General features: G+C 50.6%; 1 protein-coding gene across 1 annotated transcript in view; it reads left to right on the forward strand.

Moving 5' to 3' along the window:
* The first annotated feature begins 558 nt into the window (after positions 1 to 558).
* The window catches only part of Homer2 (homer scaffold protein 2), a 92,899-nt gene continuing 71,337 nt past the window's right edge, over positions 559 to 22,120 (forward strand). The window contains exon 1 of the mRNA XM_059253289.1: positions 559 to 721. Coding sequence (XP_059109272.1) covers positions 717 to 721 — 5 coding nt within the window. The 5' untranslated portion in view covers positions 559 to 716. The remainder of the gene's footprint in view (positions 722 to 22,120) is intronic.

The following is a 22,120-nucleotide window of genomic DNA, read 5'->3' on the forward strand; positions in this document are numbered from 1 at the left end:
GATTTTAATGGGGTTGTTACTCTAAGGCTACCCAGCCAGACAGTGGGCAGGAAGACGGAGGTGGGCTTTAAGGAGGGAGGGGGAGCAAGTCATGGTCCTACAGATCTCAGCTCTGCCGACCTGAGCTCTAACCGAGTATATGACCTTGGTCATATCATTTCTCCTCCCTGGGGGGCTTGGGTTCCCTCATCTGCAAACTAAAGGTGGCCAAAAAGTCCCTGCCAGCTGCGACTTCAAGTCCAGCAGCAGGCGGGACATCCCGCCCGAGGCGCAGTGCCAAGCCTGGCAGGGCGCGCGGGTGCAGGGTCGACCCAGGAGAGGAGGGGGCTGCGGGAAGAAGCGGCGACTGCGCGGCGGCGTGCGGCGGGGTGTGGGGGAGCTCTGCACACGCTGCCGCGCCCCCGGCTCCAGGCGGGCGGCGGCGGCGGCCCGGGGGCCACGAGGTTACGTAAGGAGCGGGCGGGAGGCACCGGCGGCTCCGCCCGAGCGCGGCCGCCCAGCCCCCGGCCGCCCAGCCCCCGCCCTCCCGGCCGCCTGCGCCTGGCGGCGGCCCCGACACCAGCACAGAAGCCGCGCAGCCGGCGGAATGGAGCGGCGCCGGGGCTGAGCCGGGCGCACTCGGGCCGCCGCATGTGCCGCGCGGGGAGCAGCTGCCGAGCGGGCGGACAGCGAACGCCAGGGGCCCCGTCGGAGCGGCCGCAGGAGCAGCGCCGGAGATGGGGTGAGTGAGCTCACGGGGCGGCCGCGAGGGGCTCCGGGCCGCCGATCGCGTGCTGCGGCGGGAGCTCGGGGAGGGGTGGGGGGTCCCCCCGGCCTGGGCGCGGACTTTGCGCCGGGAGCCCACGGCCCTTCCTTTCTCGGCTAACCCGGCGCAGAGACACCTGGCGGGGACCCGCACCCGGGCTGGTCTCGGCGCTTCAGCCATTCCGCGGTCTCCTTGCCCCTGGCGCGACCAACTCCAGGGCCTGGGTCTGTGAGTGTGAAGAGCAGTTTGCCATTCTTCACGGCTGCATGTATTGCCAGCGACATGGAAATCGAAGTTTTCCTGGAAAGGAAACACACCCAATCATAACCCTTCGGCGTAGGAATAGTGGACTTGCAGGCAGCGTTGAGAGATGGCTGAGGATGGTGGAAATCTGTAAGGAACCTAGGTGAGGCTCCAGATGCTCAGTTGAAGTGACTAATGTTTCTGAGTATATAAAGTAATTTTCAAAGCGGGATTGATTTCTCCTCGGCGTCTCTCCGAGCAGTAGGCGCTGTGAGTCAGGAGCCACTGTGCTAATAACACAGTAACTCCTTACCTCTGCTCACCGATGCGAGCGAGCGCACGTTCATGGTGCTTCTCCATGCAGGGAATGCTTATTGTGCTTGCTCTCCACCTGAGGAAACCGAGTCCGGAGTAGTTGGGTGACTTCTTCCAGCTTGCACAGCTGATGCATTTGTAAAACGGGAGAGTCTAGTGCATGGTTGCTCATCGGCAGAGGCAAGGCCACTGCCTGACAGGGACCACGAGGATGGTTGGAGTGAACCAGAGGTCTTGAATCTCTGTCCCCTGCTGCTGAGCCTAGAGTTCTTCGAACAGCCCTTCGTGGGACCCAGGGCCTTCTGCTGTATAGGTCTAGAGAAGTTGCTTCTCTTTGGGGATAGATTAGTGTGGGAAGGCATGGGTGCAGTGGAAAGAGGCAAGATTGCCCTGGTGGCCTGACCAGTCCCTAAGGGTCAGCGGCTTTGCTGTGCCTAGCTCCGGGCAAGTCTCTGGAATGGCTTTCTCCGGGGGCAGGTAGAGTTTTGGTGGGAGCGGAGGCAAGCAAGGGAGAGCTTGGAGAAGGAGAGTGGAGGGCTGTGGCCAACAGGAACATGGGGGACAGAGGGGCCCAGCGGAAATTTGCTTAGGAATATTGATGCCTATCCAAGAGATTTAACATGTTGGGCAACTGGGGTGGGGGGTGGGGGACGTGATAGACAGAGTCACCCTAGCTGGGTGGCAGATTTTTGTAACATTTTCAGCCATCTCTCAGCAGATATGAAAGAGCTGAGCTCTGAGCAGTGGGAATCTTTGAGGCTCTCAGATTTCATACTTAAAAACAAAATCTTTGGGAAGGAGTTAGCAAATGTAGGTCTCAAGATGGGAGTTAAAAGGACCTGAAATTTTAACTCTTCTCCTGCGCCTCCCCCTCAGCTGACACAAACCCAGAGGAGCCCACTTGCATATCAAAAACAAACATTGAAACTCTGTGGCTAATGTGGTTAAAATACGTCTGTGGAAATGAAAATGTTTACTCACAAAAGCTTAAAGAAAATACCAGAAAACAGTTTTTGTTTGTGGAAAAACAGGGAGGAGTAGCTTGGGCATTTTGTTTTAAACACAGAACATGTCTTTCATGTAATTTTAACATCACTCAATAAATGTGCATTACTCACTTCTTGTAGCTAATAGCTGATTTGTAGCTCTTAGTTCTCCCTGCCATTTTAAAATATAGTCCCTTCTGTAGTTCGTGTGAATGTACAAGCCATGACTGTAAAATGAGATGGAGCTAGGGGCAGGTAAATAGTCCAGGCAGAGGAGGTGGATGGAGGGAGCCATTTTAATAAAAAACAGAACTACTGCCATCCTTTCCGAGAGTTGTGTAGGATGGGAAGGACGAGCCAATAACAGCAGCCTGTAGCAGACCTGGCTGTGGTCCTCGTCAGAGCCCCATCAGACCGGACAAGGATTTAAGGAAATAAAGAGCCAGCCACCTGACTTGACTTCCTCGCTGAGGCTGCATTCCCCCTTAGGTGTTTCCTGCCCTTTCACTTCGGTGAAGTGTCCTGCATTAGGGATGTGATGTCTCCAGTGTGTGTGACAGCGTTCCGAGGCAGCTGCTTTGTGCGGGCTCCTTTCAGGCATCGCTCAGACATTGCTCGACCTTTCCTTCTGCACCCCTTGCCTCCCCTTTTGTGGACAAAGTAGCAGCCACAGACCGAGGCAAGCTCTCCATCTTCCTGCCTGTCCTACAGCAAGAGTGCCACTGCCGCTCTCCTCCTGCCTGTTCGCTGAAAGGCCAGTCTTTCCTGCTGCCCTTCAGCTCTCTACTGGTGTAGACTCCGCCCATCCCCTTCCAGACCGCTTTCTTAACGCCCCATCAGCGTCAATATAGGAGCTCACCCTAGTTCAGAACCGTGGGAGAGAACTCTCGGCAGTACCAGGAGTGTGCTAATCCATATGGTCAGTTACAGCAGCCATCAGCCACTTGAGGCCGCTGGGCACTTGAAATGAGCCCAGTGTGACTCAGGACCTGGATTTAAGGAGCCACATGTAGCTAGTGGCTGCCATATCGGGCAGCACAGTTTGGCCTTTCCCATCTTCAAAAGAACTCCCTGTCCCCATCCTGCGTACCTGTCCTGCTTCTGTTCCCCTGCCTCGTCCTTCTGAGGATATCTCAAAGACAGGGCAAACCCATCATCTCCATTCATTTTCTTTTCCTACCGTTTTCCTACCACACTCCAGCTGGCTTCTTCCTCTACCTCAGCATAGACACTGCTCGATGTCTGCCCTTTTCCCACCCCTCCTCAGTGTTCCTCACCAGTGGTCCTTCCTCCCTGATTCCGCGCCCTCCCAGCCCCTCTGACACCACACGCCTCTGTCTTTCCTCCCATGTTGTTGATGGTTCTTCTTCTGCCTGCCTACTGCTTGCTCCTTTGTCTGACTCCCAGTGGTGGCGATGCTTAGGAACTTGTCCTGGTTCCTCTTCTCTGTCAATACTCTCTTCCCTGGTCATCTTATCTGATTCCTCAACTTACCCTCACAGCCCGCATGGCTTTAAGTATTACTTCCGATATGCCACCAACCCTACATTTTTATTCCCACCACAGACCTTTCTCTGGGTGTCTAATTCATCCATCCCTGGAGCTCTTGCCTCTAGTTCCCATCATCCCTCTCTCCTCCCACTCAATCGGTGGCCCCACTGTCTTTCTGATAATTTACCCATCATCCTTGGTTCTCCCCCGTCCCATATCCAGGCTGTTATTGGCCCTGTGAGTTCTACTTTCCAGGTTCATCTGGAGCACGCACACTCTCCAGTAACCATAGCCCTGGCCCCAGCCCTGGCCACCATTGCCTCCTTCTTGGATGGGTACACTTTTCGACACCCCGCACCCCCATCTTTCGCTCTGGGTTACCGTCAGTCCATTCTTTTCCTAGGAGCCGAGGGACTGGCTTTTAAGATTGCAAATCAGATCTTGTCACTCTCCTGTCTAAACACCCTTCAGCAGACAAAGGCATGGGCCTCTGCCTTATCTCCAGCGTCACCAGTCACTCTGTGGTGCCACTTACTACATTCTGAAGATTCCTGGCCTCCATTCCAGAGGAACCCTCCATCCATCGCCTCCCAACTTTCCCGACGATCTCTTTCTTTCTTCACTTCCTCTCAGCCTCAGTATAGGAGTAAGTACATTCTGGCTCAGCCTTGTCCTGTAGAACTCTCTGCAGGGCTGGGAATGCGCTCATCCATATTCCTGGGGCCTTCGGGTGCCTGAAATCCTCCTACCCTGGCTTTGCAGACATCTTCTCCCCTTCCTTCACACTATGACATCCAGAACACTCGTTGCCATAACTCTCACACAGCCCCACCTGTGTACCCTACAGTCCCTTGCCATGGCACACCTGTCATTGTCCGGGTTTTGTTGATTTTTTTTAACACCCCATCGCCCTCCGATCATTGCACAACGATAGGACTTACCTCCTCACCCTTGCATCCCAACGTGCGGTTCAGTGGCTGACCTCGTAGGCCTGCCGTAAAGATCTTATGATTGAGTCCCTCTCTGCATGGTGGAAGCCTTGCTTGGATGCCAGCCTCAAGTTATGAGGCGTTTTGGATTCCCTTCTATATGATTTTCTTTTTTTTTTTTTTTTTTTTGGTTTTTCGAGACAGGGTTTCTCTGTGTAGCTTTGCGCCTTTCCTGGAACTCGCTTTGGAGACCAGGCTGGCCTCGAGCTCACAGAGATCCGCCTGGCTCTGCCTCCCGAGTGCTGGGATTAAAGGCGTGCGCCACCACCGCCCGGCTATATGATTTTCTTAAGTGGGGAGTCACAGGACCAAGAGAGAAAGGAATCACATTTGGATACAGTTTTGTTTCAATGCCAAAGCAGGCATTCTGCTTTGATTGTGATGTGGGTTCGTTGTCAGGCAAGTATTGGAGCTGTAGATTATCTTCTTACTGTCTATAAATGGCCCGCAGAAAAGGCATCTTGTCAGCTGTTGTGACTCGCAGCTGATTTCGCCAGTGTTTACAAATAAGATCGGCTGTATTACTGGCTCGCCTGTGTTTTGTTGAGCTACGAATGCTTGCGGTGGACGAATGCCACAGTCTTGGTTATCTGATACAGTTGGCTGCCTTTCAGGGATCTATACTGCTTAACTTCTGATGTTCTTTCCCACCTCGGAACCACACTGTGTTCTTTTACAAATTACAGGGCTTTACTTTAGGCTCTTAGTTAACTAAAATAGAGTCACTCAGGGCCTGGAAAGTTGGCTCAGTGGTTAAGAGCACTGGCTGCTCTTCCAGAGGACACAGGTTTAACTCCTAGGACCCACGTATGGCTCACAACCATCAGTCCCAGGGGTTCTAACGCCCTCTGCTGGCCTCCATGGGCACCAGGCCCGCACATGGTACATAGACACATAGACATATATGCAGGCAGACCAAACATCCATCACATAAAATAAAATTTAAAAATATTTGAAAATGAACTTGTCTTCTCTTGGTCCAGGTTTTTTTTTTTTTTTTTTTTTTTTTTTTTTTGGTTATTATTCAACTTCACTAAGGTTCATTCGAATTCTTCATCTGTGAGACAGTTGTCCAGTGCTGTCGGGGACCCAGAGATGAGCAGGCCCACTGGTTGATTCCTGCCTCTGTGGGTTTTATGTATTTAAAAAGAGAGATAAGCCACATATTCAGGTACTTGCTTTGTGTTTAAATGCTGTGATGGAAACAAAATGTTATCATCTGAAAGGTCTAAGAGTTGATGGTGGGATGTCCATGTATTTGGGGAGCTTAGGGCAGATGTCTCACTGGAGAGGTACCAAAAGGCTGTTGGCATTTAGGATCACTCTGGTTTAATTAAAAAGCAATCTCCCTCAGTGTCTGCACTGGGAAAGTCCCAGAGTTTAGAAGGGACTAGATACCAAATGCATAGATATCATCTGAACAAATAAACAGGTATGAAAAAATGTTCTCTTTGGACTGTTTTGGTTTTGTTTAAAAAATTCAACTGATTAGGCAACCTTAAAAATTAAGGAAATGGGCTCCACGATGCTGGGGCAAAGTAGGTTTTAGATGACCAGTTGGAGGAACTCACTGAGAAAGAGGTTCACAGACCTAGAGGAAGAAAAGCATACCACGTCAGAGATATGAGGGGAGAGTGTTCTTGGTAGAGTCAACAGCACGTGCAAAGGCCCTGAGGCAGGAGCATGCCCAGCATGTTAGTGAACAGTGAAGAGGGCCAAGTGGCTAAACCAGAGTGAGTGGTTAGAGGTCAGAGGGTAGCAGGGGCTGGACCAAGTGTCTGCGGTCACTTCTATTTGGGGAAATCTTATCATCCATACTGGAAGCCTCTCGCCATTCTTAACCTTGACGGTTATTAGGACTGGTCATGATCCCATTTGTGGCTTTTGCACAGTCCCCTGAAGAAGGACTTGGAGCGGAGCAGGTGGTTTGCTGTTCTTAACGGTCTCTGGTTTGTAGACATTACCATGTCTCTTTTCTGTAATGCCTCTTGGGGAGCTTAGAGTCAAGCACACTCATCAGAGCTCATTCCTAACTGTTCTCCTAGCTCAGGTTTTTGGTGTGTGTGTGTGTGTGTGTGTGTGTGTGTGTGTGTGCACATGCTGACCAATATCTACACATGTGGAAGGAGGCAAAAGGTTGACATTGGGTGTCTCTGTGTGCCTGCAACTGGCTGTCTCTGCCTCTCTCTCTCTCTCTCTCTCTCTCTCTCTCTCTCTCTCTCTCTCTCTCTCTCGTGTTTTTGAGACAGGGTTTATCACAGAACCCAGAGCTCACCATTTCAGTCAGATTGCCTGGCCAATGAACCCCTGGGATCCACATGTCGTGTCTCTACCTCCACATTGTAGACATGTCACCACACCCAACTTTTATGTGGCTATTGGAATCTGAACTCAGGTCCTTAGTGCTTCTGCAACAAGCACTTTACCCTCGGGGCATCTCCACAGCCCTCTAATGCTCTAACACAGTTTTACGGCCCCATCCTTATGTGGTCTTTACCCTTTCTCATCTACTGTTTGTTTTTGTTTTTAAAGAAAATGAGAATAGCTTTGCTTTTCCCCCTAATTATAAGAACATTGCATGCTCGTACTAAAGAAGAACAGTGTGCGGAAGGAAGTGAAAACGACTTTACATCCCACATCTTAGGGATAACCTCATCAGCAGTTGCTTCTCTGTCTTTACAGCCTCTTTTCCATGTGTGTATGACTGTGTGTCTAGATGTATGTCTACCAAGGGAAATATATTTTTAACAAGATGAAATCATTCTATATGTCTGTTTTGTAGCATGCTTTTTACAACAGCATCAAAACATATCTCGAGTGGCCATCTTCTCCTGCCAATAATTATAAAAACACATCATCATTTAAATCTACACCTAATTCTAAGTTGTCCTTTTGCCAAATCGGATACATTTTTGTCAATCTGCTAAGAACAAGGCAGAGTATTTTTAAAAAGACTTTTCAACAATTCCTTAAGGCGGTTGTTGGCTTTAAATGAATTACTGAAGGGGAAAATGGCAGAGAAGACCAGGATCACAATTAGCGCTGGGTAATTTGGGGAGCCTGGGTAATTTTGGGTGAGTCACTGCTCCTGAGTGAATCGTGGTGAGGACATTAAGGACTCCTTGTCGTTGCTAAGGGTGGGTGCTGGACTGAGACCCAGCTGCTCGAAGCATACATCCTTGTTTAGAAATACCGGGCAGAGTAATTCTGCTTCGAGCCTCAGATGGGATAGTTCCTTGCAAGAGAAAGCCCCGTGCCCCATTTAGAAATCTTTTTGTGCTTCAAAAGACCATTGTCCATCTCTTCAAAGAAAATTCCCTTAAGGAAAGGATTGGCAGATAACGTACATGCAGGAAGGACATTATATTCTTTGCTTTAGTTTTAAGACTTTTTTTTTCCATACAAAACAAGCAAGCACCAGGACTGGGGGTGTAGCTCAGTGATAGAATCCTTGCCTAGCATGCACAAGGCCCTGGGTACTATTCCCAGTACCACAGAATACACACACACAACACGCAAGAGTAAACGCACATGTACATCAGCAGTGTCTCCTCAGCCTGAAGCATTTAAAACTTCGCTTTGGCTCGTGGGGTAGACACAGAGACTTCATTTGAGAAGACAAGAACTCCCCTCAGCTTCGTCGACTGTGAAGCAGACAGCATGCACACAGTGTATTTACAATGGAGAAAAGGGATTTGCAGAACACCAGAAGTCCCCAGTGTACGAGCCCTGGCCTTCTACATCGAGAGAGTTCCATTCTGCTTAATGAATTGAGCAAAGAGATGCATGGCAGGGGCGGAAGCAGAAGGCTTGGGGTGTTGTTTCTGATTCCCTGGCCTCTTCAGCACTGCTGTGCTGTGTTCCTGCATCTTCTAGGTATTGGGCTTGCGGGCGGCCCCCAGCGTATTTATAGGTTTGGAGGTGAGAGCTGGCATCATGCACCAGTCTCCTAGCGGGGTGTGTTCTGTGTGGGAAGAGGCAGAATGGAAGCCTCTTTGAAAGCTCTATGAAGTCTCCAGTACTTCTGCCACCAAGGTGCTGTTAGTCATATGGTATCATTCTGGTAGAGATATAATTATTTAAATTATATTTCAAATTAGCTTGTTAGAATAAAAATACACTTGTGGGGAACACATTTAGACATTTGTCAAAGACTAAAGAGATTTTTTTTCAACAGCATTTTTATTCACAAACTTGATAGTCTTCTTCTTATTCCTCGGAGGAATGTGAGAACATGGACTCTCTGACTTAAGAAACCGTTTGGTACATGGGTGCCTCCTGGCCAAGGGAACTATTGATCCTGGCTTCCCACTGTGCTGGAGTGAGGGGGCTCAGGTAGGCTCTGTTGTTTGCCCTTCCTGGGAAACCCTGGATCTGGATCCCTCATGAGAGCAGCTGAGCCCAGCCAGCCCTTCGGGAGCTCTGGGGCGTCCTGTCTGGGTCATGGGGTAGAGCTGTCCACAGGGACCTAATTAGTGAGGAACACTGCAGACCCACCAACTGTGCTTTGTAGCCCTTCCGAGGTCTTTAATTGGGAAAGTGTTTAATTGGAGTTGTTCAGATAAGTGGAGAAAAGAGGATTGCTCTGGCTTCTGCATCCTGGGAGAGAAGGGTAACTGAGAAGGGCCTCATGGGAAAAGGGATGCAGCCTGCTCCAGGATGTTCCAAGGGGCAGGGCAGGGAGCTGTTGGTGGTGGCGGTATCGAGGTGCATTTTAGCTCAGATGATGTGAAGAAGTGGCCCCTGCCTCCTCCAGGTAGACTCAAGATGGGTGCGACTGTTCCACCCACTGAGGCCTGTGTCCTCGTGCAGGGCTGTCTGTTGGAGCTAGGGAGGGTACGGATGAACAGATCAATCCCCAGGCCCCTGGCTGCTGTGTGAGCATGGATAAGTCATTTCATCTCGCTAAGAAGCCGCCGTCTCCCCATCTCATCCACCGAGCTACACCAGAGCCTCAGATCCACTGTCCTCCACCTGTTAACTGATTGAGATGGTCAGGGAGCGGTTAATCCTGCTCTCAGAGTGAGACCTGACCTGGGCAGTGGGGGCCCTGGCTTGGAGATAAAGAGGTGTAGAAGGCTGAAACGTGCTATCATTGGACTTCAGTCTGTGGGCAGTGAGGGGATAGCTTCTACTCTGAAGGGAAGAATAATTATTTTAGGGAAATTTTTCTAGAGACGGTGATGAAGGGCAGCATAGAGACTTAGGAGATTAGAAAGAAAGAGACCTTACAGGAGTGATCCTCAATCTTCCTAACACTGCGACCCTTTAATACAGCTCCTCATGTCGTGGTGACCCCCCAACCATAAGATGATTTTCATAACTGTAATTTTGCTACTGTTATGGGTTATACTGTAAATATCTGTGTTTTCCGATGGTCTTAGGCGACCTCTCTGAAAGGGTTGTTCAACCCCAAAGGGGTCGAGAGCCACAGGTTGAGAACCACTGCCTTACAGGAAAGAGCCACAGTCCAGGCAGGAAGTGAGGAAAGCCAAAAAGGAGAGAGCAGACACGTCACAGACAGACAGGACGGTGCAAGCCTTGGGATGGTTCCAAGGTCACTCCAGGGGTACACACAGCGCAATAAACACGCGTGTGGGGATCTCAGCGGGGTTAGGAGGGGTCTTTCTTGTGTGCTTGTCTAGTCTGGACACAGGTAAACACATCAGGGGAGACTGTGATATCTGTCCTCTCACATCTCATTTCATCCTCGAGACAATCCTCGCTTTAATAGTTGAAGCTGGGTTCGGGAGATTCGGCAACCTGTTCAAGCTCTGAGCCAGGAAGTGGCTGAGTTGAGAATCGAGCTTAATCCTGTTAGAGAATAAAATTGTTCTCTGGGCGCAGTGGCTGGAGGCTGATGTCCTCATGATAGAATTGCTGGAATGAGAGACACAGGTTGAGTTGTCAGCAATGTGGATGCTTCTAGGGTTGGCGGCTGATGGTGCTGAGGCTCGGAGCGGAAGGGAGAGGAAAGGTGTCTTTCCCGGAGGAAAGGCTGGGAGTTCAGTGTCGGGTGGTGAATTTCCATGTGTGGCTGTCTGTCCACGCTAGAACTACAAACTCAGCAATTGGGATAGTCACACAGTCTTGGGAGCCTTCACCTGATAGGGATTGACCACCCAGCCAGGGAAAGAGTAAGCTAAGACAAAAGGTAAAACCTAGGCAAAGAACCACGCTTGCAGGGAAGAATCACCAGGCCAGAAGGGAATGGGACTGGGAGACTCAGACAGAGACAAAAGCGGAGGAGACGGGCCGTAGAAGCGATAGAAGATAAGGCTATTAAGTGGGCTATCCTCAACAAGGCTGGGGACTTCCTAAAGCTCAGAGGATGGTGGACCCTAAAGGTGGCTGCTGCTAAATATCATGGCAGTGGGAGTGTCAGGGCACTGATGGAATTTGAGAGGGGATTCAGCTAAGTGGGAGAGCCCAAATCCACTCACAGTTGGAGAGAGAGTAGAAAGTGATTGCAGACGAAGGTGAATGTGAGGATAAGTCGGGGTCCAAGGAAGGGTGAGTTTCGTTTTGTAAGTGGAACGTGTGAGGAGGCCGAGAGCAAAGCAAAGGGGGTGTTGGCGATGTTAGAGAAAGAGGCGGTGAGGTTGGAGGCAGGCAGGAACGGAACTTAGGAGTCATAAGCCTCCGGAAGTTCTCCCTCCAGGTCCCGGAAGAACTTGAGAGCAGGTGTGTACTGTGGCACTTTGGTTTATCCACTTGCTTATTTTGCAGTGCTGGAGATGGAAGTCTGGGCCTCACGCATGTTGGCGAGGGCCCCACTGTGGAGCTGCACTCCCATCCCCATAGCGTTATTAAGCTGGGAGGAAGGAGGAGGGGGCTGGGTCTGCTGTTCCCTTTCAGGGCTAACTGAGGATTAGCCAGGAGCTGGGGGCTAGATCAAGAAGAAAGGGAATGAATTGATGAGCTGCTGTAATGGATTGGGGCAGGGAGATAGCTAGAGCAAAGACAGATTTATCACCAGCCTTCAGGGGGCTCTTGAAGAATCAAGAAGATTATTTTAAAGGTGGCCACAGCTAGGCAAGTAGCCAGCATGCTGAGAGATCCAGGTGTGGGAGCAGAGGCAGGACGCCCTGGATCCCATGGTCAGTGATGGTGCCTGCTCTGGTCAGATTGGGAGTGCTTTGCCATCCATGGGTAGGGGACCCATGCGAGGAAGGAGCCCTTGCTCCATCCTATGGGTGACCTCTCTGCCTTTGCATCTCACAGTAGCATTGTTCCGTTGTTAATATTCTTCCAGACTTTTTCTCTTAAAAATGCATTAAAATTCTCACCAGCATGACCTCTTTGAGTAATGAGATCTGTAAGTTTATTAACCTCTGTGAGAAGTGGATTTTCTTGCTCCATGGGAGCGGATAATCTCCTGGAGGGAGTGAACATTAATGTTCAGACTCGAAGGGTTGGTTGAGAGCAGAAGTAGTGTGGGGGTGGCTGTGGTGTTCTGCTCTCTCCCTACACTGTGTGACTTAGCATTTGTGCCATGGAAGATGGACTGGTGATTTCCCCACACTGCTGTCCCTCAGCCCGCTCGGAAGCCCCTCGTGGAGACGGCCAGAGAAACCTTTGTTTCTTCTAGTAATTCCAGTTCTCTGAGTATGGGAAGGAGAATGTGGAGATGGCGGTACTGAGTCCAGACAGCATGCCACCACACGGCCCCGTATGACCATGTTGAAACACATTCTCCGTTGTCACCCCAGTGGTGGCCTCCAGATCTGCACATGTGTGGATACTTGACTTAAGCCACTTGGGAGGCATTTGGCTAAGTAGTGATGACTCATGATTTCAGACTCATTAGTTTGACATGTCCAATATGTTGTCACCTAGCCCAACTTATCTGTCCTCTCTGCACCCCGCGACATCTTGTGCCCCTCTATATTGTTTACCGCATAAAACATTTCATTGTCATTGGAAGTTAGGTCACCAGTGCCATAATCTGGGATGATACCACCGCTGTTTACCAGTACTTTCTAACAGAAACATTTCAGCCACATTGGTAATTAAATAACACCACATCAAAAAGAAGAAGGAGAAGGAGGAGGAGGAGGAGGAGGAGGAGGAGGAGGAGGAGGAGGAGAAGAAGAAGAAGAAGAAGAAGAAGAAGAAGAAGAAGAAGAAGAAGAAGCTAAAATTTTAATGTATTTTAATCCACTATGTCCAAAGTACTATTCCACATGGACTCATTGATGAGTAAAACAGATATGCCCCTACCCCTGAAATTTGCGTTTTTGTGAGTGAGACAGACTCTGCTTGCTCCTGTGAGCAAACCCTCCACCTCCAAGAAATAAATCCTGCCAATGAACCAGCAGTAAAAATCTCTGCAAGTTGTCCTCAGAGGGGAAGAAGGGCGTGAAGGCTGACAGCAGCTTCAGCGTGTGTGCTTAGGAGACGCACCTCTGAAGGAGCCACCATGGGAAGCAGGGAGCACCGTGTCCAGGTGGACACCGTGTCGGGCGCCCAGACCCAGAGTGGAGAGAGCAGTCCTGAATGCTTGAAAAACTAGCATCAGACCCTAATGGCAGGATCTCAGCAGGGGACGGTAGGACCCTGGGCAGGGGTTGGAGAAAGAAGTAGGCCAGGTCCAAATCAGATGTGACTGGGGAAAGTGGCAGAGACACGGGTATGATGAGACTGGAGGAAACTGAGTAGGGACTGGCAAGATGGCTCGGTAGGTAAAGGCACGTGCCGTCAAGCCTGACAACCTGAGTTCAATCCCCGAGACCCATCTGACGGAAGGAGAGAAGTGACTCCTGTAATCCTCTAATCAGTCAACTAATCCCCCCCCTCTCTCTCTCTCTCTGTGTGTGTGTGTGTGTGTGTGTGTGTGTGTGTGTGTGTGTGTGTGTGTAGAAAGCTGAGTAATACTGAGGGTCTGTGACAAGATCCTCGTTAGGTTCCAAGACAGTGGCAGAGACTCTGTGGAAAATGAGCTGGAAGGAAAAGGTTGAAGCAGGGTGACTCTGTAGGTCAGAGCGAATGCTGAGGCTGGAACGTCACATAGGGGATAGTTTCCGTCCATGGTCTGTTAGATGGTCCTCGGGATGACAGGACATCAGGGTCAAGAAAAGAGAGGAAGTGAAGGACTTTGGCATACGCTGCTAATAGCGGTGGAGGATCCCGGAAGAGGAACCGTTAGGAGGCAGGCAAGGAAGCCCAGTTCAATACCAACATGATCTCTTTGGGAGCACAGCTGGGAAGGGAGTTGTTGATAAGACGGGGCTCAGCAGGGGTGCTGAAGGGAAAAGACTGGGCAGTGTCGCTGAAGGAGAGGACAGGGATGAGCCTGGGAGCTCCCATCCTTTACTGAGTGGCCAGGTAGGAGAAGGAGCTAGCAAAGAGGATGGAGGAGGGGTGGCTGGCTGGGAAAGGGTAACCTAGAGTAGCAGCTGGTGGGGAAACATCCCTAGAAGCAGGGCTTTGGCATTGGTTGAGGGCTCCTGAGAGGTGGTGTGGTGGCTGCTGGTGTCCTGGCGTAAGTCAGTCTCAAGGCAGCGTTCGGAGCCAAGTGTGTTGGAAGGCACATGGGAAGCAGGAAAGGAGGGGCGTATGGGAGAGCCAGGAGGTTTTTGATATGGGGGAACTACAGTGAGCATAGTTTCAGATTGGGCTGGCTGCTACAAGAGAAGCCAGGCAGCGGGGGAGCCTCATCCTGGAGATGATGAGAAGCTTGGTTTAGAGCAACAGGGAAGGGTCGTACCTCGGAGGAGGAAGAGGGACATCTTTCTCTAAAAAGGAGGCCGTTGTGAGGTTTGGGCGTGGTGGGAAGGTACAGGAGTCCCATGCCTCCTGCCTTTGACGAGTGGGAGGCTGGGTCATGGGCTGAGAGCCGGGTGGAGAATGGGGTGGGAAGTTAAGGAGATGATAATGAGGGAGTTGTCAGGGAGTGGACGGCAAGCCTACCGAAGAAGCACAAGCCTGTGAGCCATTGGAGAATGACGGTTTGAGGTCAGAGAACACGGATTCAAAGCGAAACTCACCCACCCAGTTTGCCCAGTGGCTTGGGTGTGGGCTGCCTACATTAGGTCGGGGTGCTGCCTGATTGGGAGGCCGGGTTCCTCGGATTGTAGCAGTGATGGACCACAGGTGGGTGTGGGCTATCTGATGTACAGTGTGAAGCTAGGCCATGGCTGATGGAGAGGGCTTACGTCCAGATTGGAGGGCCCTGTGAGGCGGGAGAAGTTTGAATGGACCAGAAGGATGGGCCATGAGAAGGTGGGAGTGGGCAGTTCATATTTCAAGGTGAATGGGTCCGGCATGTGGCTGTGAGTCGCTAAAGGACCCAGCAAGGGTCACTGAAGGAGCATGAGGAAGAAGGCATTGGCCTGGAGGGGCCAAGGAAGCTGGTACAGTGTGTTTGGGTCTTCTATGAGGATGCCTTGACAAGATTGGTAGAAGACGCTGAAGCTTTGGGCCAATGACAAAGTAACTTAGAGGCAGGTGCATAGGAAGCAGGTGCCTGGAGTGGCCTGGCCTCCTAGGACTGGGAGTGAGCTTCAAGGTCACCAGCTGCCCCCATTTGTGTTCAGTGTGCTGGTGTGAGAGGGACAGAGCAGCTTGTGGTTTTGGTGGGACTTGTCCTCAGGGTCATCTGGGTTTAGTTAAGGGGTGAAGGGGAATATTTGAGCAGGGGCAGATGGTGCTGGCTGAATTCGTGTTTCAGAGGGCCCATGCGGACTCTGGAGAATAAAGGAAGGAAGACCCACCCAGACTTGGAATACACAGAGCAGGGGGATCTTGGGTGATGGGTGACCAGTAGCACCAGTGGGTTCTCAGTGGGGTGGTGTGTGGACGTGAGACAAGGCTTTTGTGATTGTGAGAGGGACCTGGGGATTTCCAGAGGTGGTGAGTTCTCCCTGAATCACCTTAGGGAGGTGGTTGCCCCAAAGGCTGAGTAAAACCCTGAAGGCTTTAGCTAAAGTGTGAAGGAACTTGAGGGAAAGAGGCAGCAAGCAATGTTACGTTTTGGTCCTGGGTGGGTGCCCAAGGTCGTTTAAATGCAGACGGTGGAAGGATTTTCTGAGAGGCAGAATGAAAGGGTCTGGGCATATGTTCTACAGAAATACTTAAAGAGAAGGATTCTGTTGTGTGACTTTTCCTGGGGAGATGAATAAATGTCCATCCCAGATCATCAGCGACGGACTGGAGAAACAGTTACACCCAAGTCTAGCTTGGTGAGCCAAGGAACTTGGTGGAGGTTACCTACAGGAGCATGGGTGGGAATTACCTACGGGAGCATGGGTGGGAGTTACCTACAGAAGCATGGGTAGGGGTTTCCTACAGGAGCATGGGTGGGGGTTACCTACGGGAGCATGGTGGGGGTTACCTACAAAAGCATGGTGGGGGTTACCTACAGGAGCATGGGTGGGGGTTACCTATGGGAGCATGGTGGGGGTTACCTACAAAAGCATGGGTAGGGGTTTCCTACAGGAGCATGGGTGGGGGTTACCTATGGGAGCATGGTGGGGGTTACTTATGGGAGCATGGGTGGGAATTACCTACAGGAGCATGGGTGGGGGTTACCTCCAGGAGCATGGGTGGGGTCACCTACAGGACAGTGGGTCACTTACAGGCAGCTCCATCACTGAAGAGAGCACCTCCACTTCAGCACTTCAGATGTTCTCTGAGAAGGCCAGGCCTAGTGTCCCCTAACTTCTTCCAGGAGGGACTATAGTGGGCCCATCTTGGCAGGATCTTGGTGGGTAATCCTAGCAGCTCTGACTGAAAGGTGGCAGCAGTTGTGTTGGGTCTGGAGGACAGAGTTCCCTAACAGGGTTTTCCCCCCTTTATAATTCCGATTTCTTCTATTATAGACTTTCCCTTGTCTACTTCGATAAATATGTGTGAATAAGTTTCTTTTTTAATTGCTAGCACATATTATTTGTACAAAATTATGCATTTCACTGTAACATTTTCCCCTGTATGTGTGAGATAATTTGATCCTATTCAGCCCCCTGTGTCTTGTCCCCGACTCCTCTTGTTCCCCACTCTATCCAATCAGGCCCCCTTCTATTTTCATGTCTTTGAATACATATTTTGCATATGATAAGGGCCCCTTTTCAATGTTTTAAAATATTTTTATTCTTTGAAAATTTCATACAATATATTATAGTCAAATGCCCCCCCCTCCTCTCTCCCACTCTTTCCAGGTCCATCCCCACCCCTTTACCCACCCCAGCTTCCTGCTTTTGTTGTTGTTATTATTAAGTCACTCATCAAGGCCAATTTGTGCTGCCCATACACTCTTGGGTGTGGGGCCGTCGGCTGGGAGCTTAGTTAAACTACCAGGGACCGCACCCCTAAAGACAACTGGTGCTCCCATTCCCAGAAGCTGTCAGCTGTCATTAGCTCCTTGGTTAAGGGTGGGAGCTTGAGAACCCCTTCCCCCTCCAGGCTAGAATATTGGCTGGCTTGATCGTGTCCACGTCTTGTGCAGGCAGCCACAGCTGCCCTGGGTTCGAGTCCAGTGGTCTCGTGGTGTCAGGAAAACACAGTTATCTCTGGCTCTTTCAGCCTTCCCACGCCCTCATCTCTGATGGTTCCTGGACTTTGTGGGGGTGGGGCTGATGAGAAGAGGGGTTCTCAGTGTGGACTCTGGGACTCCTCCTCCAACAATGAGTTATAGATTGGTATGTGCTCTTCTAGGAGGGTGTCCATAGTTTTTTTTTTTTTTTTTTTTTTTTACCTGTTTCCAAAGGGTCCTTGACCCAAAAGGTTGACACTGCTTAAAGAACTTGGTGTATATAACCTAGAGAAAGGAAACCTTGAACCCAGAGGTGGGGATAGGGGCAGGAGAGGGCTATCTCCTCATAGAGACGTGGGCAGGTTTCCAGGACTACTGTGCTTACCCAGCCAGCGGAATGTAGGTCAGCAGGGAAAAGTACCTGTTTGGTTCCCTCTCCTCAGCCAAGGAGCCCGAGAGCATCTGTTACCATGGGTCTGCACAGGGCAGATGGCAGAAGTAGGCGGCCTGTGATGCAGGCAAAAACTTTGTCTACAGCTTCTTGTGGGAAGGAATAAACACGTCTGAGTGCGGCCAGTTTTTCCTGGTCCTCAGGAGATGAGGGCTGAGCTCCACCAGTGGCCACAGAGCTCTGAGACGCCCAGGTGCTCAGCTGAAGCACAGTACACCTGCCCACGTCTCCTTTCTGGGGACAGCTTGTTAAACACTGCCTTAGTCAGTGGGTGGCCCTCAGTGCTGAGGGTCCTCAGCTCCCTCCTCTGCAGTGGGAAATGTTTTATTCGGCGCCTTTAGGTGTTCGAGCCCACCATCTTGTGGCCTCAGTCACCGAACTACCAGGTTCTCTCCTGTGATCTGGAGTTGGGGTCACAAAGCCTGGAGTCAGCCCAGTTTTAGCTTTTCAAGCACCCGCCCAGCCTAACACCCAGCACTCTGTATTCCCAGTGATGGTTAAGGCTTCTCCCTTACTTTGGCACCGACAGAATCCGTTTTGCTAAATTTAAAGGTGGCTCCCCTGGGATCAAGCTGCTGATTAGTACATTGGCTTTTTCATGCTTCCTTCTCGGGCTTTTCCATTCTTTCCCTGCTCTCAATTTGTTTTTGGTAGTTTTTGTTCTGTTCTGCCCTGTTTTGTTGTTGTTATTTTTGTTTGTTTGATTGCTTTGGACACAGGGTTTTGCTGTGTAGCTCAGGCTGGCCTTGAACTTGCCATACATAGTCTTTCTGCCTCAGCCTCAAGTGCTGAGATCATAGGCCTGCTCTGCTACCCTATACCTGGCTTGGTTTTTGTTTTCTTTCTTTTTATTTTCTTCTCTTTAAGCAGGCGTGCTTTATCGAGGGTAGAATATTCTGGAAAACTGGAATTGAGGACTGACTGAAAGACATATCATTTGCTTCAAGGGAGGGAGCTAAAAAAAGCTACTCCTTGGCTTCTCCTATGAATTTTAAATGCTCGGAGAGCTCTGCCCCATGAAGAAAACAATGCCTCGTGGCCTTAAATAATTAAATGGAGAACACTGAGCCCCGGCAGTGTGAGCCAGGCTGGTCACACCGGGGCCCCAGGACTCTCTCTCAAGGGTAAAGCCAGCTGGGGGACCTAAGCAGGTTGCAAAAAAATCGATTAGCTTCAAATGCTGCCTGCTAAGCATTTGGCAAAATTGGCACAAGTGTGGAATTGTCACAGAAGAGGGGGAGGCGGCGTGTGTTACAGAGCATCCTCTGAGCGGCATCAGCTGTATCAGCCAGTGACCTCTTGGCTGGTCTTATCTGCTTCTCCGCTGCCAAGGGCTGGCCGTGTGAGATGACGGGGGCCTCAGACCCGGTCTCTGTCCTCCCCACCACGGTAACGTGGACCCTGACTTCCTCACATACTCAGTGGAAATTTCTGGAGGATCTTTGAGGGAAGAAGAAGGCTACTCCCCCCCCCCGCCCCCCCCCCGCCCCCCCCCCCCCGACAGTCTTCCTTCACTGTCAATGGTGACATTTTGGGATCAGCCCATCATTTTTGGCTGCCTGCCCATTCTGTGACTTCACAGGCTTTGTCTTTGAGGCCACAGAGTGATATGGTATACAGACATAGGGTTGGCCACAAGGTTGTTGTGGGACCTCGTGAGTTCTGCCGGGACAAGGGAGCTAATCTTTCTTCATCATTTATATGCAGTATTTCATCTAAGTATTTCAGCTTCACATTTCAGAAATAAAGAATTTGGAGCTGAGAGAAGTTAAGTCACTTGATTCAAGTCACACAGTCAAGGCTTTGGATGAAAGTGGGGGTTTTATATGTCGTCCTCCTCAAAGACATGCCGCTCTAAAGTTCATACTGTGTCAGACTTTCACAGTTCCGTGAGGAAGAAAAAACATCTAGAGGTCTAAAGGGGAAAGCAGCAATGTGCCTCAAGGGGCTTGTGGCCACAGAGCTTTAAGAGCAGAGGTCGGAAGAACAGATTTACCCTGACGTGAGTCAGTCGCCCAACTCCATCCGCCCAGATTATACGATAACACGGCTATCTTCCCGTTCCCTTCTCTGTCTCCCACCTCTCCCCTGGTCCTTCTCCCAGATCTCAGTGGAGATTCTCAGAATGACTGGACTTCTGTCCTATTGTATTGCTTCTCACAGCCACACTTATTAAGGTGTTAATTCAGATTATGTAACAAGAATCCAAACGTCAAATAAGTAAACCTGCTGGGCTGGATCGGTGGCTCTATTGAATCGATCTTGACCTTGACACAGAGCATGGTTATAAGCCTTCCAGAGACCACACTGCTTGCTTGCTTGCTTTTGGCTGTGACTCAGAATCCTTCCTATGCTCCTTCTGTCCACACTCGGTGGTGGTTACCTTCGTTATTTGTGTCCGAGATGCCCAAAAGCTGGCCTCTCCTCCACTGTTGAACTGGAAGGAACCTGTAGCCCGTAGGTTTCAGGATTTGGTCCCCAACCCTTCATAGAAGTTGGGAGCTTCAAGCCTTGGCAGTCACACTGGCTTCTCTTTGCACATCTTACAAAAGTTATTTGATTTGTCCGTAGGCTCTTTCTCCTAGATCAAGTCCTTTTATCCACCAAAGGGTAGATTAACCAAGTAAATCATAAATTCAGTTGGCGAGGAACTCAGACCCTGGACTCACGTGATGTGAAGCCTACACAGGGTCTCTCTAAGTGTTTGTTCCTGGGAGAAACTCATGGTGGAGGCTCTCTGAGCAGTCTCTTTAGGAGGAGAGTGTCAGGTAGCCTCTGACCCTTTTCTTGGCAGAGTTAGTTTCCCCTAGACCCTTGGGATCAAATGTTGGGATGGCTGAGGTAGATGTATGCTCTGAAGGCCTCTGGTGCTTTATGCTGGGGCTTCTCAGAACCAACAGCTTTGTTTAGGTTGCCTGCATTCGAATGGTGGCCAGTGAGAACAGCTGTCCTGGACCCCCCCAGGCGGAGGTTAGTCTTGCAAAGACAGCAGAGTGGGCCCAGCCACGCCGTGCTCAGCTCCCCCAACCACCCATTCAGTCGGTTGATATTTACTGTGCATCTCCAGGGTTACAGGGACAGACTTGGCCTGTCTTTGTCACCCTTACAGTTAGAAGAGGCTGAGAGAGGAAGAAACCCAAGCCTAAAAGGCTGGTTGGAAGGGTCATCTGTGTCTGCACAGAAATCACCAAGAATCAAAACAGAGGTGGCGGAGGAGAGAAGGACGGTGATTCGGGAGCCCAAGTCACCAAGAAGCAAGGGGAGTAACAGGATGTTCGGAGTTCCGGAGCAAGGAGGGCTTCTGGTTGACAGTCTCACGATGAGTCAGGACTTGACCATCATTCCTTTTGGCCTGCAATGATGCACAAGGATGAACCTGGTTACTCAGGAACCAGCTGAACGTCTCCAGAGCACTTCATCCTGAACATGGAGGAGAGGCAGAGGGCTCAGGGAGTCTGGAAGGAGGGTAGGAAGTACAAAGGTGTGGCCAAAAGGAGGTACACACAGTGGAATGGATGTAAAGGGAGCCTGCAGCATCGCAGGGATTAGGTGACGCGGGCACCATTGTGTAATGAATGGTGTATGAACTCGGGCAAGCTACTTAATCTTTGCTCTTTGCCGGTTTCCTTTGCAAAATAGACCATCTCAAGGTTGTTGGGAAGATGAGGGAAGGGCAGGTGCCCGTCAGTGGCCAGCATGATGCCCGCCACATAGGAAATGGTTGGTAAACATTGCAGCTCTAGACACTGCCTCTTCCAAAAACCCCCTGAGACCTTGGTAGGGTGGATCTCAGCGTTGCTGTGGGTCCGCAGGAAGGACTTTTCTATTTAGAAGACAGATTCCTTACGGAAGGAATATAAGCTGTCCTGAAGCCCAAGATAAAAATGCTTGGAAATAAGCAAATAGAAGTTTGAAGTGCGCTTTGAGAAGGTAAAAATGAAGTGGGGACATGTTGGCACACCCAGAGCATCTGGCCCTGTGTAGTAGCTGGGTGACAAGCCCTTAGTTCATGGGAACAAGCACGGGCTGTTCTGAGCCAGACTGGAGCCAGGACATATGAGTCCCAGCTGTCTGGACCCTCCTGCTGGCAGCAGAGCCCCCAACCTTTTCCAGAACAGAAAAGGGCTCTAGAAGATCCTGTGTGGAGGCCCAGCCTGATTGGTCATGACCCGTTATCCACACAGCAGCCAGTGTATCCACAGGGTGACAGGAAACCATGTGACTGTTTGCTTTGGGATCATTTAGATCTCCCAGAGACGTCTGAACAGAGCCTTACTAGGTGTCTGTGGCCATCTCCTCCCGGTCTCCCTCTCTCTTGGTGCCCTTCCCTCTAGCCTCTCTGTTGACTCAAGCTTTGGTGTCCGGCTGTCTTGAATCTGGCTGTGAAACAGGAAGTAAGACAGAGTGACAGCCTGTGAGTTTACCCAG

Source organism: Peromyscus eremicus, chromosome 1 (assembly GCF_949786415.1).
Source record: "Peromyscus eremicus chromosome 1, PerEre_H2_v1, whole genome shotgun sequence".
In the NCBI taxonomy this organism is placed as follows: domain Eukaryota; kingdom Metazoa; phylum Chordata; class Mammalia; order Rodentia; family Cricetidae; genus Peromyscus; species Peromyscus eremicus.